General features: G+C 43.0%; 1 protein-coding gene across 2 annotated transcripts in view; it reads left to right on the top strand.

Annotated features, from left to right (window-relative positions):
- IL1RL1 (interleukin 1 receptor like 1) overlaps positions 1-25,199 on the top strand; it is a 38,498-nt gene extending 13,299 nt beyond the window's left edge. For both annotated transcript variants that reach the window (XM_030569951.1, XM_030569941.1), the window contains 6 exons: positions 1,342-1,413; positions 2,327-2,459; positions 2,825-2,982; positions 18,270-18,413; positions 21,269-21,427; positions 24,447-25,199. In XM_030569951.1, the coding sequence (XP_030425811.1) occupies positions 1,342-1,413; positions 2,327-2,459; positions 2,825-2,982; positions 18,270-18,413; positions 21,269-21,427; positions 24,447-24,793 (1,013 nt within the window). In that variant the 3' untranslated portion in view covers positions 24,794-25,199. The remainder of the gene's footprint in view (positions 1-1,341; positions 1,414-2,326; positions 2,460-2,824; positions 2,983-18,269; positions 18,414-21,268; positions 21,428-24,446) is intronic.
- Positions 25,200-26,854: the final 1,655 nt, after the last annotated feature.

The following is a 26,854-nucleotide window of genomic DNA, read 5'->3' as shown; positions in this document are numbered from 1 at the left end:
AGCTTCAGCAGTGCTCCCAGTGCCACCAGGATTAGCTCCAAGCTGCTCAGCATCTGAGCTCTGGCTGCAGCCTCAATCTTACCCACACTGGGGATAGGGAGCCCAGGGGGAGGAGGTGGGAATGCTTCTCTAGTGACCCAGCTGGGGGCTTAGAGCCCCTACCAGCTGGTAGGCAGCTGCCTAGTCTGCCTATGTGTAGACCAGGGATCGACAACCTTTGGCATGTGGCTCGCCAGGGTAAGCCTCCTGGCAGGCCGGGCCGGTTTGTTTACCTTCCGCATCCACAGGTTCAGCTGATAGCGGCTCCCACTGGCCACAGTTCGCCACTCCAGGCCAATGGGGGCTGTGGGAAGCAGCGCAGAACGAGGGATGCGCTGGCCGCAGCTTCCCGCCTCCCCCATTGGCCTGGAACAGCGAACCGCAGCCAGTGGGAGCCATGATTGGCTGAACCTGCAGATGTGGCAGGTAAACAAACCAGCCCGGACTGCCAGGGGCTTAACTACAATGGTGCCTAAGGTATAGCAGCCTCTGCTGGTTGGGCTCCCATAACCTTAAGGGCCCTAGCATGGCTGCACCACATGCATCATTGTAGCTACACCATTACTTGAGGGCTTAATGTGCTGATCTAATTCTGGTTATTGGGCTTGGTGTAGGGGTGGCTGGGTAGTGTTGTTGGCCTGTGGTATACAGGAGGTCAGACTAGATGATCTTTGGCCTTAAACTCTGACTCTGTAAAAGCTCGAGTCAGGGGTGTGCAGCAGTGCACAGGTTGTGCCTGCACACTGGAAAATGTGGGCCTGTAAATATGTCAGTAGCATTATTACTGGAGATCTGAATTACCACCTACCCCAAAGGAAAAGTGCCATCACTGCTGAGAGGTCAAGGAAAAGGAATCTACCAAGCTGAAGTGATGGGTGATAGTCCCTTGCTCAACTGCCTGAGGGAATTCCCCATCCTGTCTTGAAAAAAGATTTTAAAGATGTAAACAGGTGAGAAAACATGATGGCGCATAACTATGATAATTTTTCTTCTTCACCAAGTAGCTAAAGCAACATTCTTTTGAAAGATACTCTTTCTTCTTTCCTCTTATTTATGAATATTGATGTAAAAATGAAACAAAAATTAATGAACAACCTTTGCATGTAATACAAATATGCAGATTTTCCAAAGTATATTGTCATGGGAGCATAGTCACATAATTCTAGTAAATACATGGACCACTGGTGTTCTGGTGTTAGCTTGCATTTCTGCCTCTGCAGTGCTAAAAGATTAGCATGGCAAACTATAATGAGAATGTGCTAAGCCTGTCTAATACATGCTTTCCTTTTGCCTTAATTTCAGAAGAAGTTTCTTCACCTATATCTCCCCAAATTCAATATCCAACAGACAATACTGTAATACAAGTGGAGTTAGGTATGTATTGACTTCTTATCTTAATAATTTTTAAATTATATTCCGCAGTGGGTTGCCTAACTCGGGATTGATAACAGAATTAGTGATAGAATTCTTTATCTTGAGGTTACTAGACTTCCATAGTGACAGAAAGTTACTTCCATTTAGTGGGTTATTTGGGCATTAATTAACACTCTCAGGGCCATTCTCAGGAGAGAAGCCAAGGAAAGATCATGTAAATTGAGCTCTCTTCTCACTACTAGACATATTGCTTCCTAATCATAGTTTGCCTGCATTGGGCAGAGGGTAAGGATAGATTGCATTGCCTTCTGTGCTAAAGGATTTCATTCTCCCAGGTTGTCAGTTCAGCACCTTTTCTGCAGAGCAATGGGTTCTGTCTGGGTTCTCTGCTCAGTGTTCCCATTTGGTTCCCTTGTTTTAAACCTATGATCTACACTCCTATTCCTGCTCCCACCATTTATTATTTGTCCCCTGGATTTAGTTGATCCCAGTTCCTGTGGCTGCTCCCTTGATTAAGGGGATGGACCTTTAGTTCTAGGTGGGATCTGTCCACCTTTCCAGGACATCAGATAGACCTTTTGCAAGTACTTAATTTACGTAAAGAAATAAAATGTTCTAAACTCTTTGCTATAATGAATCTATCATTCCCTATTTGCAGGAATGTTAGAATTCCTCTCTCTCCCTTGCACATTACCAGTTTATACCATGAAGTATAAGTTTTGTTAACCTTATTTTAGGCCTTGTCAACACAAACTTGCACAGATATAATTAATTATATAAAATTAATTATATAAAAATTAAATCAGTTTTAATTCACATCTTCTATTATTTTGGTGCAAGTCAGTACAACACTTATTTTGGAATTTTGCTTGTGTCAAGGATTATTTACAAAATCCCACTGACTTTTGTTTAGGTTCTCCTGTGAACATTAGCTGTAGAGCCCTTCTGGGGATTGGAAAGCAAAATATAGCCTTTGTTACATGGGAAGTTAATGAAATCGAAGCTGAATATCTCAATACTTCAAGGTTTCGTGAAGACCGTCAATTGTAAGCACAGAATCATGTGAAATAATTTTCATATTTTGCAAACTGTGCCCAGGGCCGGCTCCAGGCCACAGCGCACCAAGCGCATGCTTGGGGTGGCACGCCGCAGGGGGCGCTCTGCCGGTTGCTGGGAGAGCGGCAGGCGGCTCCAGTGGACCTGCTGCAGACACACCTGCGGCAGCTCCACCAAAGCCGCGGGACCCAGCTGCGGCAGAAACACCTGCGGGAGGTCCACAGGAGCCATTGGACCGGCGAGCTGCAGAGCGCCCCCCTCGGCATGCCGCCGTGCTTGGGGCAGCGAAATTGCTAGAGCTGGCCCTGGCTGTGCCTATCCTTTAATAACTAACAGTAACAACTTTCTCTACTAGTTTTATGAGACGTGATCGGGAATATTATGGAGAGTCCATTTTAACTATTGAGGAAGTAATGGAAGAGGATCTTCTGTCGAATTTCACATGTGTAGCACTAAATGAAATAGAAAATGTAGTGCTCACAGTGACATTACAGCTCAAAGTGCCTTGTAAGGGTAAGGTACCTTTCAATTTTCATACAGTTTGAAGAATCAGAAACATGTGGTTGTTTGTTTCAGCTGGCAAAAGTAAAATAAAAAAGTACCATCCCTCCCACTGCCACCCCACATTGTCAAACTATACAACATATATATACTATACAACTATATATACACACAATATAATATGGAGAGTTTTGTTGGTGGATTTGTGGAGATCTGGTCTTGAAGCTTTAGGATAAAATCCTGGCAAAATTCCCGTTGACATTCCCAGGGTCAGGATTTCACCCTCAGAGTCTAGTGCTCTGGGAGGCAGAGGTTCTCAATCTTTTTCTTTCTAACCCCCCCCCCTCCAAACATGCTCTACAAACTCTCAGGGCCCCCTTGCCACAATAGCTGGTTTTCTGCATATAAAAGCTGGGGCCGGCATTAGGGGGCAGCAAGTAGGGCAACTGCCTGGGGCCCCATGCCACAGGGCTCCCACGAAGCTACTTTGCTCAGATTTGCTTCAGTACCTGGTAGTGGGGCTCAGGGCCCCAGACTTCAGCCCCACACAGTGGGGTTTTGGCTTTCTGCCCTGGACCCTAGCGAGTCTAACACTGTCCTTGCTTGGTGGACCCCCTGAAACCTGCTTGTGGCCCCCCAGAGGGCCCCAGACCTCTGGCTGAGAACCACTGCTCTGAGGGATAGGATTCTGCTCAGTGTAAGTGTGGAGTGTTGCATGTATAGTGTAAATGAGAGATTCAAAATGACATGCAGGGGATCCAATTTTGCATTCATGAGGATGTTGCTGCCAAATCACTCTTTCCTTGTGGCAAGATTAACCCTCCTTGAATCTATGAAAAGCAACCACTTGCCCATGTGCTGAGCTCAACAGCTCTGTGCAGCCTGCTGTGCACCACAGAAGGACCTCAGGATCAAGATCTGAGTCACAGATCAGTGTGTGGAATAGCTATGATACGAGTCTCTGTTTCTGTTATCAGTAATGTTCAAATACTCTTTTTATCGCTTTTCGAAAAGAAACTATTGCTGCTAGTGCAAGACAAAGTCAGGAAATGCAAAATCTTTAAGATCTTTTAAAAAAAAGTTGAAGGTTGAGCTGCCGGTTCTTGCAGAGCCAAAGGACTGCCCTTTCCCTCTCTTCTATTGTAGTCAGGTTCTTATGTCACCCTCATCACCCTAGTATCTGCACACCTTCCAGAAGTGAATTAAGCAATGTGACTTGCATTCTCTCCCCAAGGGAGAATTGTGTGTGCAGTGGTTTGGTTTGGTAGGGGGCTACTTTGTGGGTTGTTGTTTTTTTCATGTACATGCTGCTAAATGTGTATGTGAGAGAAGAAGGCAGATTGAAGAAGTGCAGCATGCACTTGGAGCAGAAGGTAGTGTGGTTTGGGATGGTCCTTGGGGTCCATGGGGGAGTTTGTTCCAGTCTCAGACCAGCCCCCAAGAAAGTTCTGTGTCCAGAACAGGTGAGCTTGACTTTTATAATAGAAAGTTCCATTGTGCCTGAAAAGCAAAGCTTTTAATTATGGTTTCCATTCCAGAGCTTTGGGTGGTCTTTTAGGCTACATCTACATTACACATCACTGGCGGTGATATGTAGAGTATGCATAGCTACACATCGCACTGAAAAGCACACCATGTCCACACTCTGGTGTGTAGCTACATATGTCAGCGAAAGGGTCTGGTATAGGGGAGGCAGTGGGAAAAGCCTTTAGCAGCTCGGCAGTACAAAAGCTTTTCACTGTGGTGAGGCACCTCCCCCCACCAGAGCCTTTCCCCACTGCCAGAGTATTTCTCTGTGGTGGGGCAAAGGCTCCGGCAGCGGGGCACTGTCAGAGACTTTCCCTGCTGCCTGTAGCCTTTCTATGTGGCATGGAACTGCTGGAGCCTTTCCCCAGTGCTGGACCCCATACCCACTGCTGCAGTATTTTCCTGGGTTGGAGAAGGCCGGGCTCCAGAAGTGGGGAGGCAGTGGGCACTACACAGCTAAAAGTAGCAGTGTAGCTGGGGAGGTATGGTTTGAACAAGCAGAGAGCTGTGCCAGAGTATGCATTCAGGTACGTATCCACACCCTTCAGGTCTGTCTTTACTCACCTAAGCTGTGCCTCACCATCTACACTGCTCCTGTATGTACACTACACCCCACCAGAAGAAGAGTGCAGTGTAGACACACCCATAGATATGCTAAGTGCAGGTCATTGAGTGCCTTGGAGATCGGACCTTGGCCTTGACTTGATCAGCTATGGGAAGCAGCATAAATAACAGGTTTGATATGATCACAGTATCCCGTGTTGCTGAGGAGATGTACTTCAGTGTCACTGGTGTTTCCAAAGGGCTGATGGCTTCATGCTCAGATATATTGCACTGTGGTAGTCCAAGACATACAGTGGTGAAGCCCTGTATAACTGAGGCAAGGCCATCATCCTTCAGAGATGGTAGGAAGAGTTACTCGGAGATGCTGCTGTGTGTGAGTTTAGTTAAGCTATGGACTGAATTGACCTCTTGTGGGTATGCACCTTTAATCAAAGGAAAGTAAAGCCAGTGGGGCAGCCACTGCAGTAATGTTGCTAACCATAGGTATGGTAATATATGTCTCTTGTTGTGGTTCATATACAGCTGGATGAAGGAAACAATGACTAGCTGTGTATGTGATTTTCAGTGAAAGAACAATTTTTGTCTCTCTGAATTCTGGGCAATGAAATCATTAAGTATCTGGTCCTTGCTGTAGACAAATCCTATTTTGTTTTTATCCATAGGTCATCAATAATAGATCATGAAAGGCTCTTGAGTGTGCCCACTTTGCTGTTGCCAGTGAGTGTGATGTCTGTCCCCCTCTGTCTATTGCTGCTATAGCCAAGATCCCTACTTCTGTCATTCCTGACTGCTGGTACCACTTCCAGGTATCCCCTGCTGTAGCTGCCTTCTCTCCTTCCTAGCTCCTTCATCAACAATATTTATGATGAAATGACAGTAGCTGGCATTTAAATTTAATCATTGATACAGTAGGGATTTCTTGTACCGGATGAATTATAACCTTGCAATAAAAGTCATGCAAAATGTCTCCTTTGTTGTTTTTTCCTGAAACAAGCAGACTTTTAAACAAATCCAATATCATCCTCCTTCATCATTTTCTTCCACTGTTGAGAACCCTGTGCAGGCCTCTCAGTGCCCTCTGCTACGCCATTGTTAGTGGCTCTTCCCACCCATCCGTGCAGTCCCCTTCTGCCAGTGATGTGCCTCCAACATTTTCACAATTATTATTTATATCACAGGAGTGTGGAGAGACTCTGTGGAGGATTAGAGCTTCGTTGTGCTAGGCACTGTACAAACACATAGAGACAGTCCCTGTCTCAGAGAACTTACAGTCAAGATGGAAAGAAGTGCTATTTAACAAAAAGAGAACTGAGGTAGAAAGGGATTAAGTGACTTGCACAAAGTCACACAGGAAATCTGTGGCAGAACTGGAACTGAGCCCAGATCTCCTGAGTCCCAGTCAATTGCCTTAACTACAAGACTATCCTTAAATACAATGTCCCCCTTAATTTGTATTAGTAGGTGGAAGGGTGACAAAGGAGTGAGGGTTGTGCTCACAAACAGGAGTGGGGAGGGACTGGGAAATCTATTCTTCCAGCCGCTCCCCCCACCCCCAGGTAAAACAGAAGTGCTTTCTCATTATCACTGCTGAGGAAGGAAGTGACACCTCTTGGCAAACATGCTTAGATTAAGTTTATTTCAGTGAAAATATTTGCATTTCCTTCCCTTGGAATATACACAATGTATGTAGATTTGAAGTGTATGTGAAGATCTGTAGGAGGGCCTGGGGTGTCTGTCCCAAAGATTTTTCTTTTTTGGTTTGTTTAATGACAGGGGCATGGTGCAACCCAGTGCCTTCCAAAAACAATAAATCAGCTTTTCAGACACCTCTTATGTCACCAAAGATCCTTGAATACTGCTGGTGTTATACATAATAGTATTACAAATATCATAGAATCATGTAAAAGAGACAAGGTGATCAACTTCTATTGGTGCGAGAGATAATCTTTTGAACTTACACAGAAGTTGGTCCAGCAAAACATATTACGCCACGCACCTTGTCTCTAATATCCTTGGACCAACGCAGCTACAACAACACTATATACATAAAACCATACAGTTAGCTCTATCTGGGATGATTTGGAAGTATCCAGAAGGGGATGAACTCTTTCAGTGGCAGGGAAATTGCCCATACTGTCCTTCCACTTTAGTACCAGAATTTTAATGAGGAGCCCCTGGGAATCTCTAGAGTCTCTTCAACCACCTCTCTGCCTCCTACCCCTCTACCCACCCTTTCCCCGCCTTCACCACCATCTGCCTCTACTTATGTGGTATGGCTCTTCCAGCGTACACTGTATCTTCCACCACTACTATTCCTCTGAGTGACTCTTCCTCCCAAGCTAGCCTTCCCCTTCCATCACCATCTCTAATCCACCCAATACACACTATTCTTTATCCCATGTGACTATTGCTCCCGTCCTCCATCCCACTCTCTCCTACTTCCTTTTCCCCCCACAAACACAAGACTCCTTTCTCATGCAATCAACAGGCCCAAAAATTCCTAATATAAACACCAAGTCTAATCCCATACTCCACATTCATAGTTTGTCCCTGATATCTTCTGATTCCTCCTCTCTCAAGCCCAGGTCATGGAAAAGATGATCCTGATGTCTCCTGACCCCTTTTCATAGGAACAACAGGCTTCTCCACTGCCTCTAGATGCTATCTCCTTTGACCCATAGAGGGCGATCACCATATCCTCAGGATTCCCTCTGGTAGTATCTGACTGTCAGAAGCTGGGAGTGAATGGCAGGGGTTGGATCACTCGGTGATTGCAAGGTTCTGTTCATTCCCTTTAAGGCACCTGGCATTGGCCACTGTCGGAAGACAGGATACTGGGCTAGACCATTGATCTGACCCAATGTGGCCCTTCTTATGTTCTCCTCATTCCCAGACAAGCCATCTCTGATATCTTCTGAGATCAATTCACAAAGATGTTTTATCTGGTCTATATATCGGTTTATGGATTGTTGATCTCTGAGCACCACAATGGCAGGTCATTCCTCACATGTCTTAATCCCCCTTTCCTGCTCCTCTTCCACAGTTAGGCCAATCTCAGTATCTCTTCCTGTTTACTGACTGGGTGGCTGAATGCCTCTTAATTCTGCCCTGTCTCTTCATCGACTGGTTGCCTCTTGCATCTCTCTGTCCCTCATGCCCATTCAGAGATGTTCCACTCCAGACATTTCTGGCTCTACCATCATAGACAGCCCTCAGTGATATCTTCCATTTCTCCCTTCATCTTGATCTGGTGTCTTCTCATCCTCATCACAGATAGGTCCATAATGTGGAAAAAAAATCTTTTCCTCTGTGCACTTTCTGCTATAGAAAATATTTACCTCTGTAGACACCAAAATCATGCTGAGTGGGGGCAGGCCTACTTCCAGAACACCAGATTCATTTTTTCTCAAATTCTTGGGAAGTTCAGGACTGAATCTGGCACTCAGGTTTATCTCTGGAAGATAGATTTGGAAGTGAAATGCAGACATGGATCCAAAATTTGCTTCTTGGATCTCTTTCTAAGTTAGAGGCAAAAGCCGTTATAAAATATTGTCCGGTTGGTTTCCATCATTCTGTCCCTCTCCAATCCCCTGTTCTATCTTCTTATCACCTCCTGTCTCCTAGTGTTGTTTTGTAAAGAGCCAGCAATGCCATGTTCCCACAGTTTTTAGCTGTTACTTAAAAAAGCCCACCACCAACAAAAACCTATTAATGTGCTGATTTTAGCAGGATGAAGTAAAGTAATAATTCCATAACCAGAAACATCTACATCATCTTGTACAAGGTCTTCACAAGTACCGTGCCCAGAAATTGCATGGAACTCAGTTTATCTCTCCCAGAAGAACAAGGGGCTGAATCAGCCCTGTTGAGAATTGAACCCATAGTTCCAGGAAGCCCAATGTGGAGATTTCTGTCTGATGCGTATAAACTTCATAACCACAGGAAGTTTATGACCTTTTTAACAGTTCTTGTATATCCAGCACAAATACCAATGTCAATAGCTCCTTATAAGCTCCTGTATTTGCTGAACTGGGATGCTAGGCCCCAATTTTTGTATTAGCTATCTTTTAGACCTCAGGGCAGAACAGTCTTTATATACTTACATAATATTGTTTATATGATACCTTTATGTATTGTTATTAATGAGAAGGATTGTTGCCATTGGATGTCTGATTGTTTCATGTCCCTTGTACCCAGTAGGAATCCTAAAAACAAAATCAAGAGTGTAGAAACCATATCAGATTTCTCTAAATTCCAGCCCTATAGGGACAAAGGATGGCATACTTTCAGCCCCTTTATTTTTCTGGCTTTTGAATGTTTTTCCTCAGGGGCTCATGCTTTTAGGTTGCCTTCTTGCTCTAAATGGCCCCATAGTACATTGTCTCTCTCTGGCGCATGTTCTTCTGGAGAAACCACGAAACTATAAATAGGAATAAAACAAGCTCTTCCATTTCAAATGTTTACTTTTAGCTAATTAATTCAGAGCCAAATCCAGATCCAGCGGCCTACCAAATCTGCCCCAGGCTGTGGAGCTGCTCCAGGAAGGCTACATCAGCCTAATCGCTGTATCAGTCTGTGCCAGATATTTATTCTCATGATCCCTATAAATCCCTGGGTGGCAAGTAGGATGGGAAAGCCTACCTATATTTTTCTCCTACCTACCACCCCCATGCACTGCCATAGAGCCAGGACTCCATAGCATGCAGATGAGGTACATCCAGTTCTGCTACATGAAGCAGGGGGCTAGATTTGCTCCCCCAAAACACACTATAAATGTAAATTGCCTTGGGAAATGACAGCGTTTCTTCCATCATTTTTTAAAAAGTACATTAGTCTGGTGGGGTGAAAGCAAATCCCTAAGCCTCAGTCCTCCAAAGATCACCAGGTGGATGGATCCCATGCCCACATGAAGCCCCATTGACTGCTGTGGCACTCTGCTGTGCCAAGTTTCTTGAAGAATCAGGTACTTAGTACTGGCTAGATATAACATGATCAATTTGCTGCATGAAGATGATATTAGATTTAAGTACAAACAAAACTTGACAGTGCTATAAATTAGCCAGTGAATGTTTGCCATAGAAAAAATGGTGGGTCATAAATCGTACTGGAAACTATTTTAAAATATTTGGAACTAGAAAGTGGTTTGACAATTTCTGTCTGTTCTATTATTATTATTTTGGCAGAAATATATCTGTGCTGGAAACTTGTATACCAAAGGCCAAATCTTCAATCTTTACTGAGCTAGTACTCCTTTTTCAGTGCAGTCAGAATGTTGCCTAACTAAGATAGGAAAGACTTTGATCTTAAGTTATGGCCCAATGTCCTTGGAGAAGGCTAAGAGGTTTTACTTAAATTTGCCTTGGCTATAGCTTAAAATGTAACACAAGGGCTTAGGCTCATGAAAGAGAAAGCAAGAAAATACTTTTTGTTTATAGAATTTAAACAAATAATTGTGCTTGGGTTTTTTATTTGTGACTGAACTTAATTTTCATGAAAGAGGGTTAACATTCTAAGGTTTAAAATAACAAAAAAAAATGCATGCCTTTAAAATCTTGACACATACCACTCACAATGCTTAAATGTATTGAGGTATTTGCAATACTCCCTCTCTAAGTAATGGTACTATTACACATACTATGGTAATATACAGATAAATACAGTAATGTTCTATGACAATTAAGAGAATCAAATTATTTGATATTTAAATGTGAAAACTCCTAAAAAGCCCGAGGATATCAATGTGGGGGGGAAAGATTTAAGAGTAAATAGTTTAGTAGTTAGATGTGTTAAAGATGAGTCTGGTAGCACTGCCTATTATTAATGGAGCTCAATGCTTTCCATTTCACTGGCTTATAACTGTCATTCTTTAAGCTGAAATTTCATGCCAGGTTTCTCCCTCTGGCTGATTTGTGGGATGAGGGGGAATTTCAGCCCAAATGATTTTCCCACTTCAGAAAATGAGGTTAGGATAAAATACATTGTTTTGACCATGCTGAAAATTTTGGTGACCTTATATTTTAGAAATTCTAATGCCCCCTGCTTTGGAGCAAGAAACTGAAATTTGGTGTACGGTGGACTTTGTGTCAGGGATGATGTGCCTTTTGCTGTTCCTGTGACAATCTTCCCAAACTGGACCAAGTTATAAACCTCAGAAAAAATTGCAGTTTGCACATGCTCAGTAGAGACTTGCTAGAGCTTTCCAGCTAAATTCCTCATGGATTCAGTCCATGCTGGGCATACTTGAGCATTGGGCTGAGCAGAACTTTCCCTTCAATCGAAGCTGTAGGCTTCTGCGGCTGGGCCAGGGCTGGTTCCAGGCAGCTGAACTTAGAGGCTGCTCTAGCTATAGGCAAACTGGGCAGCTGCCTAGGTTGGCTGATTTAGCTTGGCCCCCCCTCTGTCATGCCAGTGGCATGGATGGGCCAAATTTGAATGGCTTGCAACCCCATGCTTCAGGCCAGAGTGCCATTCTCTGAAATTTGTCCCAGCTGCCCTTCTATCCTTACAGAAAGGCAGCTCGCCCAAATCTGCTGCCCTATGCTTACAAGGGACAGCAGCACACTGAAATTTTGCCAGGGCTGCAGGTTGTCTTGAGCAGCTTTTTCCTCAACTGAGGCGGGAAAATTGTTAAAGTAACATTATTAAGGTTGCAAAGTCAAGCACCGAAAAGTTAGGAAATGCCAGAATTAAGGTTGCCTGCACACCCTTAATCCGGCCCCCTTGTTCAGGTACATTATGACATAGCTTTTAATTACATGATTACATACTGCTTTTTTCTACAGGACCCCTGCCTCTTTCAGTGCACAGGTTGGACCTACTCTATCTAGTAAAGGAAACTGTTGTTGGTGAGACCCCTGCCTCAATTGTTGCAGATGTTGGAAGGTGTGTAGTGAATGAGGCAGGGGACTGCAGGAGGAAAAAGGAGAGTGTCATAGTTAATTCTGCCACAAAGTTCCTATGTGACATTAGGCAAGTCACGTGAACCAAACTTTTCACAGCTAGTCATTAAGTGTGTGGTCTTTGTTTTCTGGGTACTTACCTTCAGCACTCTCAGCAGGAAATGAAATCAGTGGGAGCTGTGCTTTGAACATATAAACATTTATAAGGCTAAATACTCTGAAAGTGGCACCCAAAATTAGTGGATACTTCTGGCCTCAATGTCTCTGTGCCTCAGTTCCACATCTGTAAAATGGGAATAATACTCCCTCATCTCAGAAAGGTGTTGTAAAAATTAATGAATTAATGCAGGGGTAGGCAACCTATGGCACATATGCTGAAGGCAGCACATAAGCTGATTTTCAGTGGCACTCACACTGCCTGAGTCCTGGCCACAGGTCTGGGGGGCTCTGAATTTTAATTTAATTTTAAATGAAGCTTCTTAAACATTTTAAAAACCCTTTTTGTACAACAATAGTTTAGTTATATATTATAGAGGTATTTGCAATACCTCTCTCTCTCTATATATATAGACAGAGACTTCTAAAAACGTTAACATTTATTACTGGCCTGCAAAACCTTAAATTAGAGTGAATAAATGAAGACTTGGCACACCACTTCTGAAAGGTTGCCAACCCCTGAATTAATGTTTTGTAAAGCACTCAAATACAGTAATGATGATTGCCAGAGAAAAGTTCAGGAGTAAACTAATAATTTCTTCAGAGCAGGTTTGACTAGTGTGCAATAAATAAAGCCCCGGGCCACACACTGAATAGTGAGGAGAATACAAATATTAAAATAGCTGCTCATCATTTGAGCAGACCCACTCTGTACATAGAACAAGGCTGTGATCATGTGGAAAAAATAAGATGTGTGCATGTGAATAAAGAATGTCTCATACTGCCTAGGCACAAAAGAGCTGAATTAAGGTTGCACAGGCAATCTTAATTCTCACATTGCCTAACCTTAATAATGTATTTTAAAACATTTATGAATGTGTAATATATATCTATATTTCAGTTCCACACAGGGAAAGGTGATTTTAGTTAGAAAGATAAATTTTGTGTAAGTAGGGGTAAATAACCTGTGATTGAAATCAACGAACAAAGATTCATATAGCTGAATTCTGATTAGAACTGTTATCTTTAGGCAGGAAATTTTCCAAAAAAAAAGTAAAGAAGGGGGGCTTGTGCATCTAAATCAGGGGTGGGCAAACTATGGCCCATGGAGTCCTGTGCTCACCCCACCCCAGGGGCCGTGCAGGGATGTGGTGAGCTGTGTGGCGTGACATGAGGCCAGGGGTCCCTGTGTGTGGGGCCCCTGTGCGTGCCACTGCCACCCCGGAGCCACTTTAGGTAAGCGGCACCTGGCCGCAGCCTGAACCTCTTCTGCACCCCGCCCTCCATCTCCCTGCCCTAAGCCCTCTGCCAGCACCTCACACCCTCCTGCACCCTGACCCTCTGCCCTGAGCTCCCTGCTGCAGCCCTGTGCACCCCAACCCCCTGCTCTGAGCTCCCACTGCACCCCAACCCCCTGCCTTAAGCTCCCACTGCACCCCATGCACCCCAACTCCCTGCCCTGAGCCCCCTCCCACACCCTGCACTCCCTCCCGCACCCCAACCCCCTGCCCTGGCCCTCCATACAATTTCCCCAGACGGATGTGGCCCTTGGCCAAAAAAGTTTGCCCACCCCGATTTAAATACTTTAGGTGCTTCTGAAAATCTTCCCAGACACCAGAAGTATTATAAATAAATTTAAAATCAAAATTTGGGAAGCCAGCAAGGTGAGTATCTTATCTTCAGTATCCAATTTGTCTTCTACTTCACTGATCCACTGTAAGAAGAGAAGCTTTAATGTAATCAAAATAAAAAAAGAAATGTTTTCCCCATCTTTATTCCAGTGATTTGGATGGAACCAAAAATCAAGGCCTCCAAGTCCAAAGTAAGCAATTCTGCTAGTTAACACATTAATTTATTTCTGGAGGCCTGTGTGACATTTGATACATCAAGAAATACAAGAACCTCTTTATATAAGAAGAAAAATCACCTCTTTTCTTTTCATCATAGCAAATAACATTTAATCGCTACCTTAACACATTTACCATTACACATTTAATGTTAGTAAAAATAACATCATTCATGCATGTGATGGATTTACTGAACATGTTAAAAAGTTTAGATATTTGCTTGAAAGGGTTGAAGTCATCCATAGAAATTTGAAAATTATTCATAGAATTGTACTAGCTTTATGATCCTTGGGGAAACCCCCAAGCAGACATCTTACTAATCTTACAAAACTCGTATCTATTCATCAGTTTTCATATGGAGGTACATATTGTCTTTAATTAATCCTCCCATGAGTGACTAGTACCATCCTTCTCTAGTTTCCAGAGTTGTTAATATTTCTTAGATTTCATTTGCATGTTTTTAGCTAACTCACACTCTGTCTTTGAGTCAGACATTTTAACAGCTAAGGGGTGATTGGCATGAATGAGTGTAACTTCACTGAAATCCAGGAAGTTGAAGTCTGTGGAGCTGCACCCATTTATACCAGCTGAGAAGCTGGTCCAAGGAGTCCAATTACTTTTCTAAAGACTCAAGCTTCTTTTACAGATATCACAATAAAATGTAATTGTAGAAGTGGCTGTGGCATCAAAAAGTTAGCAATAGATATGTTTTCAGCTATTTCAACAGCTTCACATACATTGGCTGATAAAGGTGAACAAAATAGAGACTGTGACATGGGAGAAATTTTCCTTCCACCTTATTTTGTGTCACAGGAGTAACTGCTAATGTACGGATCAGTGGTTCTCAAACTGTGGGTCGGGACCCCACAAGGGATTGTGACTGCATTTTAGGGTTGCCAACTCTGGTTGGATGAATTACTGGAGGTTTCATCACATGACATTATCTTTAATTAAAGATTGATCTTTAATTCCTGGAGAAGCCAGGACAATCCTGGAGGGTTGGCAACCCTACACAATTTTAATGGGGTCGCCAGGGCTGCCATTAGACTTGCTGTGGCTCAGGGCTGAAGCCAAACCCAACGGCTTCAGTCCTGTGGGGCTCAGGTTACAGGCCCCCTGCCTGGGGCTGAAGTCCTTGGGCTTTGGTGTTGGTCCCCTCCCCACCCAGGGTGGTGAGGCTTCGGCAGGTTCAGGCTTCAATCCCCCTCCTGAGTTGAGTGGTAATTTTTGTTGTCAGAAGGAGCCGTGGTGCAATGAAGTTTGAGAACCCCTGGCTAGATGCAGCTCAGCATTGTTATTCTGCTTGTATGGAGAGGAGATATAGCAAAAAATACATTAATCTAATGCAGGATCTCTCTTAGCACAGCTGCTGTCTCCTCATCCCACACTCCCCACCCCATGTCCCCTGATGTCATCTGGGGGGATGGGGCTGACAGTGAGGTCCTCTCTGCAAAGCAGCTACAATCACTGCACCCCCTGATCTCACCTCTGATGGGAAAGGGCAAATGTTGGAGGACTTCTTAGTATGGTAGCTGCTTTATACCTTGAAGATATAGGGTACGTCTACACTACAGAATTATTCTGATTTTACATAAACAGGTTTTGTAAAACAGATTGTATAAAGTCAAGTGCACGTGGCCACACAAAGCACAATAATTCGGTGGTGTGCATCCATGTACTGAGGCTAGTGTCAATTTCTGGAGCGTTGCACTCTGGGTAGCTATCTCGTAGCTATCCCATAGTTCCCACAGTCTCCTCCACCCATTGGAATTCTGGGTTGAGATCCCAATGCATGATGGTACAAAAACAGTGTCGCGGGTGATTCTGGGTAAATGTCGTCACTCATTCCTTCCTCTGTGAAAGCAACGGCGGACAATCATTTTGCGCCCTTTTTCCCTAGATTTCCCTGGCAGACGCCATAGCATGGCAATCATGGAGCCCGTTTTGCCTTTTGTTACTGTCACCGTATGTGTACTGGATGCTGCTGACAGAGGCAGTACTGCAGTGCTACACAGCAGTATTCATTTGCCTTTGCAAGGTAGCAGAGATGGTTACTAGTCGTTCTGTACCGTCTGCTGTGCCATTGTAAATTGGCGATGAGATCATGGTTATCAGTCGTTTTGTACCGTCTTGGGTGCTCCTGGCTGGCCTCGCTGAGGTCAGCTGGGGGCCCAAAGACAAAAATGAGAATGACTTCCCGGGTCATTCCCTCCTTTATGTTTTATCTAAAAATAGAGTCAATCCTGCCTAGAATATGGGGCAAGTGTACTGGAGAACCAGTGTATCAAAGAACCAGAGAGCACAGCCACTCCATGTCAGATCCCGCAGAAATGATGAACTGCATGCCATTCTAGGGGTGCCCCTGCAACAACCCCACCCGTTGCTTCCCTTCTCCCCCACCCCTCCTGGGCTACCATGGCACTGTCCCCCCATTTGTGTGATGAAGTAACAAAGAATGCAGGAATAAGAAACACTGACTTTTTAGTGAGATAAAATGAGGGGGAGGCAGCCTCCAGCTGCTATGATAGTCCAGGCAGGACATTAAACGGTGGGGGGGAGAGGAGCCCAGCATTCCGCTGCTATGATAGTCCAGGCAGTACAGATTCTTTTTTTTAGACATGAAGGGGCAGGGGGGCTGATGGAGCTCAGCCCCCAGTTGCTATGATGAGGACGGTTACCAGCCGTTCTGTACCATCTGCTGGGAATAACCGGGAGTCATTCCTATTTTTATCCAGGCACTCCAGGCCGACCTCACCTGAGGCCAGCCAGGAGCACTCACGGGATGATGACGAGGACGGCTTTTGTACTGTACCGTCTGTCACCAGGGAGGGAAGGAGAGAGGATGCTGCTGTTCAGTGCTGCAGCACCGCATCTACCAGTAGCATGCAGTAGACATAGGGTGACATTGAAAAAACTCAAGAAACAATTTTTTCCCCTTTTCTTTCATGTGGGGGAGGGGGAGTAAATTAACGAGATATATCCTGAACCACCCTGGGCAATGTGTTTGACCCTACAAGCATTGGGAGCTCAGCCAAGAATGCAAATACTTTTCGGAGACTGCGAGGACTGTGGGATAGCTGGAATCCTCAGTACCCCCTCCCTCACTCCCTCCATGAGTGTCCATTTGATTCTTTGGCTTTCCTTTACGCTTGTCACACAGCACTGTGCTGTGGACTCTGTATCATAGCCTGGAGATTTTTTTCAAATGCTTTGGCATTTCGTCTTCTGTAATGGAGCTCAGATAGAACAGATTTGTCTCCCCATACAGCGATCAGATCCAGTATCTCCCGTATGGTCCATGCTGGAGCTCTTTTTGGATTTGGGACTGCATGGCCACCCATGCTGATCAGAGCTCCACGATGGGCAAACAGGAAATGCAATTCAAAAGTTCGTGGGGCTTTTCCTGTCTACCTAGCTAGTGCATTCGATTTCAGATTGCTTTCCAGAGCGGTCACAATGGTGCACTGTGGGATACCGCCCGGAGGCCAATATTGTCGATTTGCGGCCACACTAACCCTAATCCGACATGGCAATACCAATTTCAGCGCTACTCCTCTCGTCGAGGAGGAGTACAGAAACCGGTTTAAAGAGCCCTTTATATTGATATTAAGGGCCTCGTTGTGTGGACAGGTGCAGGGTTAAATCGGTTTAACGCTGCTAAATTCAGTTTGAACACGTAGTGTAGACCAGGCCAAAGGCTTATAAACCTCACCCAGCCCTGAAATGGCATAGGGGAGGCAGGCCAGTGTGAGAAGCCCCCTTAATGCAGTGACTATAACACTCCTACCACACAGTCCTTGACATAACCTCCAGGAATGGAGCTGAAGGTGGGGTCTTCTGGATGCATCAGCTACTGCTCACTGTGGGCGGTTCTTTTAATCCAGGGGTCAGCAACCTTTCAGAAGTGGTGAGCCGAGTCTTCATTTATTCACTCTAATTTAAGGTTTGACGTGCCAGTAAGACATTTTAATGTTTTTAGAAGGTCTCTTTCAATAAATCTATAATATATAACTAAACTATTGTTGTATGTAAAGTAAATAAGGCTTTTTAAATGTTTAAGAAGCTTCATTTAAAATTAAATTAAAATGCAGAGTCCCTGGACTGGTGGCCAGGACCCGGGCAGTGTGAGTGCCCCTGAAATCAGCTCATGTGCCGCCTTCCGCACACGTGCCATAGGTTGCCTACCCCTGTTTTAATCCCTTTACTCCTTAACATCCTATCCAGGATCTGTGTGAGAGGCAGAGGACACGGCCCAGCTACTAGTATCTTTAATACCAATACTGTCTTTTTTTTCTTTCCTTGGCAGGAGATAATCACAGCACCTACACAACAATAGGGATTCTGGTTTTGTTAGTTATAATAGCCCTCTTGCTCATACTTTACAAGTTTTTCCGAACTGATATTGTCCTACTGTGTCAGGAGATACTTAAACCCTACAAAACCCAGGATGGTGAGTAAGAATTATGCAAAAGATAAGGGGATTGGGAGGGAAATGGAAGAGGTAAATTGCTCTGAAATGGCTTAATTGCATAACTGTTTATTGCATCCCATGTACTTTGGGCCTGATTCTCCACTCTGTTACTCCTTGTGAAGTCATTTATACCCAGGCAACATAAAGGTAAAGTGGTAACATTCTGATCTCGCAGTGTTGCATGCTCACTTCGCACAAGTGTGAATGGCCAGCTAATTGGCAAGGCAGTGGAGAACCAGGCCCTTTATAAAATATGAAGGCTGTTTCCTAAAATTAGTATGGAGGAGTGTATTTTGATGTACAAATACTAACTTTGAGATCAGTTAGATTTAGATAGGCTCCCTAACCATCTGCAGTCCCTGTGTAAAGCCCTTTGTTCTCATGGGCTCTGTGTAAGTGCTCTTAGTGTATTATGAAAAAAAGCCTTTCAATCCAAAGAAAATCCTTGTTTAATACTCTAGACGGACAGTGCAAATATGATTGTCATGGTACAATTCCCCACTCTGAACCTTAGCGTCCAAAAGATGGGGTACCAGCATGAATTCCTCTAAGCTCAATTACCAGCTTAGTACTTGTAGCGCTGCCACCAACCAGGAATTCCAGTGCCTGGTACACTCTGGTCCCCCCAGAACCTTGCCCGGGGACCCCCAAGACCCAGTCCCTCTGGATCTCAACACAAGAAAAGTAAACCCTTTCCCTCACTGTTGCCTCTCCCAGGCTTTCCCTCCCTGGGTTACCCTGGAAGATCACTGTGATTCAAACTCCTTGAATCTTAAACAGAGAGGAAAATGCACCTTCCCCCCTCCTCCTCTCTCCCCCTCCCAGACTCTCCCTGAGAGAGAGAAAGTAATCCTAACACAGAGAGAAATTAGCCTCTCTCTCCCCCTTCCCTCCTTTCTCCCTACCAATTCCCTGGTGAATCCAGACCCCGTCCCCTGGGGCCTCACACCAGAATAAAAAAAACAATCAGGTTCTTAAACAAGAAACTTTTAATTAAAGAGAGAAAAACAGTAAAAATTATCTTTGTAAATTTAAGATGGAATAGGTATAGGGTCTTCAGCTATAGACACTGGGAATACCCTGCAAGCCTAAGTATACAAGTACAAACTAAAATACTTTTAGCAAAATACACATTTGAACTCCTTCCAGCCAAATACACATTTGCAAATAAAGAAAACAAACATAAGCCTAACTTGCCTTATCTACCTAGTACTCACTATTTTGAACTTATAAGAGCCTGTATCGGAGAGATTGGAGAGAAACCTGGTTGCATGTCTGGTCCCTCTGAGCCCCCAGAGTGAACAACAACCAAACACTAACAGCACACACAAAAGCTTCCCTCCCTCAAGATTTGAAAGTATCCTGTCCCCTGATTGGGCACCTGTTAATAGAAGAACAGCTTTTATAAATCAAAGCAAAAATACATACATAAATAATAGACATGTAACTGTTTTTTAAAAGGTTTCTTTGAGAAGGCACATTTTATTTAACAGCTAATGTAAGTGAAGAACTTCAGGATACAGTCATTGCTGCTCTATGGCAAAACATAATGAAAATGTGTGCAAAACCAACCTGTTAATATGCTCTGAGTTAATTCTGGCAAGCCTTCATTTGTTGCATGCACCTTCTTTTCTATCTAACTTTATTTTACTTAAGGCAATTCGCTTTTCTTTTGCATGGCACCTTCCTTTATATCCCAAAGCACCATACAGAGTTCATTAACATTTACAGTCAAATACAGGTGGGAGACTTAAAAATGGAAAAAGAAAATGGAGGAAACAGAGTCCCTGTTTAGGAGGAAGTCAAAGGAGGAAAGACCAGTCCAGGAGAGGAAGTAGATGTTAGATTGAGGAGATGGCAACAAACCAAATATGGTTAAGATTAGAAGGGAGAAGGAGATGAAGGGAGAGATGTTTGAAGGTGATGAAGGGCATAAGGAGACAATGGAGAATTTGAAGTAGGCCTTGGATGTGATTGCGACGCCATATCTTGAGTGAACAGTACCTTCACATAGATACATGAGGTATCATGGGACTGAGGGGTAATTTCCACAAGCAGAAAGACGTCAAATGTACTATCTGGTCCCATCATGTCAGGATATTACTGCAGTGTTTCTCAAACTGGGGTCGCCACTTGTGTAGGGAAAGTTGCTGGTGGGCTGGGCTGGTTTGTTTACCTGCACCGTCCGCAGGTCTGACCAATTGCGGCTCCCACTGGCCACGGATTGCTGCTGCAGGCCAATGGGAGCTGCTGGAAATGGCGGCCAGTAAGTTCCTTGGCCCGTGCCGCTTCCAGCAGCTCCCATTGGCCTGGAGCAGAGAACCGCGGCCAGTGGGAGCTGCAGTCGGCCGGACCTGCGGACGGGGCAGGTAAACAAACCAGCCCACCCCACCAGGGGCTTTCCCTATGCAAGTGGTGACCCTAGTTTGAGAAACACTGTGTTACTGGCTTATGATGCCACCGAAGGAACAAATGCTGAAAATTATATTGGATTCAAGCTGACGTGTATTGGTTTGTTTAATTCTTATTATATGACTAGCTTGGATTGTTAAATTTAGGGAGATAGTCTTTTGCACGGTAAATTTCCACACGTGCTTCAGTGTTTGCAGGACTAGGGCCTATATCATGACACTCATAATGGTAAAACATCAATGATATTGCTGCACATTTTTTTTAGTTTACAGACATCCATATGTTGATTTACAAGCTTCTGCTTTACAGAAAGATCTAATTAAATCCATTTCAAAAGATTAATTTTTCTTTTCTAATTCTTGAAATAACTACTTTTCATCCACACTAACAGCAATGTGCTTTCCCCTTGTTTCAACTTGCAGATGGGAAGATATACGATGCATATGTTATCTATCCCAAAAATCGCACTAATGAAGCTAATTTTGTGGAATATTTTGTTCACCAGATTTTGCCAGATGTTCTAGAAAATAAACACGGATATAAACTGTGTTTTTATGGGCGAGACATGTTGCCTGGGGAAGGTAAGGATCAAAAGCTATTTTGCGGTGAATGACTTGTGGTTTGGGGGCGATTTGTGATCCTAGCTATTAGACCATGCAATGGGACTAAGGAATCTCTTTATGCTCTTGTGTAGGTTACTCACATTGTGGGCAGCAGTGTGTGAGAGTAGCCTCTGTGGAGCTGCTACTCTCCCCCTGCACAGGTGAGGAGCACATGGGCAAAGCCAGAGGATGTAGCTTTTGCTGGCTAGTGTGCCAGGGACAGTAATCTGCAGATTAGAGGCACAAATTATTTACTACCTTTCTGAAGAAATGGGGAACCATGAACTAGATTTTCACTCTTTTAGGTGTGTCTACATTGGAGCTAGAGGTATAATTCCAGTTTGGGCAGACATATTCATACTAGTTCTGATTGAGCTAGCATGCTAAAAATAGCAGTGTAGCCATGGCTGAACAGGTGGCAGGATGAGCTGCCTGGATTGCATACCTGGGATCTCGGATGGGATTGTACTTGTGTTGGCTAACCTGTCCTGGTGCTCATGCCACAGCAGCTACACTTCTATTTTTAGCACTCTAGCTCAATCAAAGCTTATGTGGGTTTGTTAGCCAAACCAGAAATTATACTACCAGCGGTAGTGTAGACGTACCCAAAGGCACAATCTGGTTCACGGTCTGCTTGTGGGACAGTGCCTCAGAAGCAGGACTTGTGGCAAAGCCACAGCTAAATCCAGTGTGAGCAGCTTTTCAAGAAACAGAAAAGGGAAAAATCACAGAGTAACAGTTTAGGATTCAATCCTGCTGCTCTTTCTCATGATTGTATGCACACCGATGTTTCCTGAGAGATAACTTGCATGAGTAGGGTAGCAGGATCTAGCTATAAATCACTAATCAAATACTCATTGGCCATGTAATAAATGATTGATGTAATCACTAGCCTTTGGAAAACTTTGAGGTAAGACTCCAGTTGATTTCAGTCCCTTGATCATTGGCACCCTCTATCACTGGAATACAATTGCATAGGAAAAGTCAAATGCCACAACTAGATTTAAAACAAGGATTGGATAATTGTTGGCTGGTAATCTTAGATAGATATGATTGATAAAATAAGGGCAATAAAATCTCATTCTACAAGGCATTTTCTGTAGGGATGGAGAAGAAATTATTTATCCAAATACCGTATACTGTTGCATAATTGGTCAAATGCATAGGGAGTGCCACAGCCTATTTTAAAAGGCTGTATGGAAAGATGAACTCCAAGAAGAGGCCAGAAAAAGAACAGAAATGGGAGAGGGGGGAAAGAGTACACCTCTCCTGTGATTGGAGAATATTATTTCCAGTTGACTGTTGGGAAGGAAACTGAGGACTGCATCCCAGAAAAGGTAACTGAATGGCTGAAGAACCAGGTGTGGAGAAGAAGGAGATGACAAAAGTCTGCTTTAAAGATGATGGATTGAGTTATCTCTAATGCTAATAAATAAACCAGCAGTGGGATTATTTAGCAGAAAAAGGGTTTCTGTGCAGTAATTGAAGAGAACTTGAAGAGACGTATAGTTGTGACTGGATCAATAGGTCCATTTTTGGCCAGCTGAGGGCACACTTGGATGACCCCAGCTGATGATAGGGGAATATTGTCTTCCTGTGAAATGTCAAATATTGATCTCTGATAATAGCAGGATCCTGGACTTTGTGAATCAATGGTCAAATCTGGTTTGACCAATGCTATGTTCCAAAATGAAATTTCAGCTCTCAGATCTACAGTAGTTTAGCTGTGATTTTGTTAATAAAAACACAGCTATTGCATGTCTCCTTAGGATTTGCATATGTTTGCAGACTAGTGTGGCAAAGTACCTGTCTCTCCTCTCCTAGCTCAGTCCTCCTCAGCCTTGGAGACACAGGCTTGGGCAAAGCAAAAGCCCTTCACAGTCGCGCAGGATCTGGCTAATCCCTTCTCGGTCAGGGCCTTGTTCTGTTTTCCTCTCCTTCTGGGGAGAGTGCAACCTGCCTTGCAAGAAAAGTTTTTAGAGTTCAGCTGCCTCTACTCGCTGGCAGCTACTCTACTTCTCTTCTCCCCCCCCCCGCTTCCCTGCCAGGGAGGGTTTAAAAAGGTCTCCAGCCATTGGGGCCAGCTGAAACTAATTACTTCCCTGGTAACCCCTGTTCCAGCTGAACCTTATTCCTCCATGGTTAAGCCTTCTGGGACTAATTACTACCCCACGCTTGGTAGCTAAGTGTCCTGAGTTTGCCACACTAGATAGCATGTTTCTTGCACTCATATGGATTTGTCTGTGTTCATTTTGTCAACCCAATTCTGATAATAGTCATAAAAGCCCACACCATGTTCTTGAACTCTGTACACAACTTCTACTGAAATTACACACACAGATTAGGAGGAAAGCATGGCTCTATTTGTGTGTGTACTGGATCATTTACCAATTTTTTTTTCTTTCTTCGTAAAACTGGATCATATTGTTCCATCTATTTTTAAAGAGAATTTCCCATAGATTGTGGAGAGTTGTGAATAGAAATGACTGGTAAGATATGGATCACATATCCGGTGCCACAACATCCTTGAATCATTCCCAGAATCCCAGGAGTGAGTAGCAAAGGAGCGAGAGCCTATTAATCTGACTGTACCATATGTCTGCATTCCTGAAAAGAAATGTGAGAAGCTGATTATGCAGTTCAGAGCTGTATATTGCCAGCCAGTTCTCCATGGGGATCAGTTTGAGAACTTCTGATATAATTCTCAATTATCCATTGGATTTTACCTTAGGTTTTCAAAACTGTGTAAAGCACCAAAATTAAAAATCCTCTCTAAATAGTGGGCACCAGTAGTTAAGAATCCTCAGTGTATGAAGGTTTCAGATAGAGAGCATTTGCAATAAACCCTTGAATACTGTATGCTTTTCAGCTTCTATTCATAATGAGAGACTAATTCAGATTAAAGTGAGACAGAGGTTATTTTCAATGAAAATATATATAGAAAGAGGAGTCTGTAAACGTCTCACAATCTTGTGATTTTTTTTTTGCACATTGTTAGATGCAGCCAATGCATTAGAAATGAGAATACAGAAGAGCAGGAGACTGATAATCATTCTAACACCACAGCTAATTCAGTGTGAGGAATTTGGTTATGAACATCAGATTGCCTTATACAATGCCCTCATTCAGAACAACATAAAGGTGATCCTCCTTGAAATGGAGACAATTGAGAACTATGAGGGCTTGCAAGAATCCCTCAGGTACATCATCAAGCAGCAAGGTACCATAAAATGGAAAGAGAAGCACAAAGAATGCCCATATGCATCCAACTCTAAATTCTGGAAACTTGTGAGATATCATATGCCACTGAGACACAAGCCTTCGCAACTCAACTATGCAGTGTAAATAGGTAGTTTTCTTAAATACTGTTACTTTGTCTGTTTGAATTGTCTGCTCCAGTTTGCTTTCTGTAAATATCAGGATATAGATCCTTCTTACTCTACATAAAATTTAAAAGAATGGCAACAAACTAAAATCCTCTTCCTTACTCCATCATTTTTGTGAAGTAATCATATTGTCTAACTGGTGGTCCCTCTAGTCTTCATCCCCTAAATTCTCCTTTTTGTCTTATCATCTCACTATATCATATCTAATACTGGTTCCTACTATCTTTGTGGTGCTACATTGACATGTATCTGATAGCAGGATCAGAGGGGGGAGGGTTAGCTCAGTATTGAGTACTGGCCTACAAAACCCAGAGTTGTGAGGTCAGTCCTTGAGGGGCCATTTAGGGATCTGGGGCAAAATCCATCTGGGGATTGGTCCTGCTTTGAGCAGGGAGTTGGACTAGATGACCTCCTGAGGTCCCTTCCAACCCTGAAATTCTATGATTCTAAGCTCTTCAGCTCAGGGACTGGGACTCTTCTGGTTTTGGGAGGCTCCTATAACACAATGAAATGTCATTATAAATAAAATTATAACAACATACTAGTAATAATTAAGAAATGCTTTAGATGCCGCTGCTTATGTATTTTTGAATGCTTGGAATAAAAAATTTGAAATGTGAATAAAAATACATTCTTTATATAGGTAGTGAATTTATTATCTCTGTAATGTCAAAAAAAATGAAAATATCAGTCCAGTGTACTTTCATTGCACTGTAAACATTTTCTTAAAATTAAAATTTTAAAGCTAAATTTACAGAAAGATGATTTTAATTAAAATTGCTACATATTCAAAATAATCAACAAAATTCATTGCGAATAGTTAAATATTGTGGCTGTGCTTGATATTGGATTCTGAAGTAAAATAGGATATTTTGTATGCTTGATTGTTTCAGGTATCTTTTCTCTTAGTTCATGAGAGTTTGCAAGAATAATTCCAGATTCTGATCCAGTAAGATCTTGTAAAACTCAGAGAAGAATCTGTGGGTTTGCTTAATTGAAAATCAAGCAATGACTTCTATCAGCTCTTGCAAGAAGATAGGGGCCTCTTATGTGTATCTTTGCATGTGAACATGGGAAAGAGCAAGCTATGCAGAAAATAAGAGAGAAATTCTTACAAGTGATTGAAAAAGCATGTGTGTTATAAGGTTCCTCATAGAAGAGCCTGAAAATCCAGATTTTTTTTTTCTGTATTGATAAGAAGGGTTTCCTTGTGTGAATAGATTTTCTTAAATGGTCAGTGTTGCAAAGACAGCACACTTGTTTCAATTTATAAATAATAGTTTACTTGCTTTTTTAAGTAGAGATAGTTGAAAATTCACCATGCGTTTTCAGGTTTTTTTGTTTTGTTTGTTTGTTTGACAAATTGTCTAAATTTTCAGCTATTTTGGTGAAATTTCTTGGTGGAATATTTTTCCCCTGACAGCTAGATTTGACAATATGTTTGACATTAATTTGTCTTAGCTGAAAATGTACAAATTCAGCCTGGTTGTAGATCAGATTTCCTCTGAGTTTGTGCCTGTTTGATTGGATCCCTGGCAAATTTACCCTTCCCTTTACTTTAATATCTATTTCCAAATAAAGAATCCTGCTCTAGATATCTGTCATATATGTATCCCAAAGTATGTGTTTCATTAGAATATTCAGAAAGATGTGTTGGAATAGAATAGAAACGTTCTTCTCTGAGAACTGATCAGTTTTCCTGTTTGTAATGAAGAGGAGTCAGATTACCCTCTCGTGGGTGAATGAAATTATTAAACAGAGGTCAGTGTTAGATTGCAGTCAGCTTAAAACACTTTTAATAGAAGTAAATACAGCAGCCCAGTTTCTCAGCTTGTGTAAACTGGAATGGTGTATTGAAGTCAATGGAGCTACACTGATTTACATGTCCTGAGGATCTGAGAGAGCAGACAGAGCTTTTGAGGTACTAGGTCCACTAGTAAAGAATAAAATACCCCTTGCAAAAGAAAGGTTGTTTGCCTCCAAGGCGTGGAAGTTATACGGATGTGATGCAACTAGTTGT

Source organism: Gopherus evgoodei, chromosome 1 (genome assembly GCF_007399415.2).
Source record: "Gopherus evgoodei ecotype Sinaloan lineage chromosome 1, rGopEvg1_v1.p, whole genome shotgun sequence".
NCBI classification, from domain to species: Eukaryota; Metazoa; Chordata; order Testudines; family Testudinidae; genus Gopherus; species Gopherus evgoodei.
This window is presented reverse-complemented; position numbering and strand designations above follow the sequence as displayed.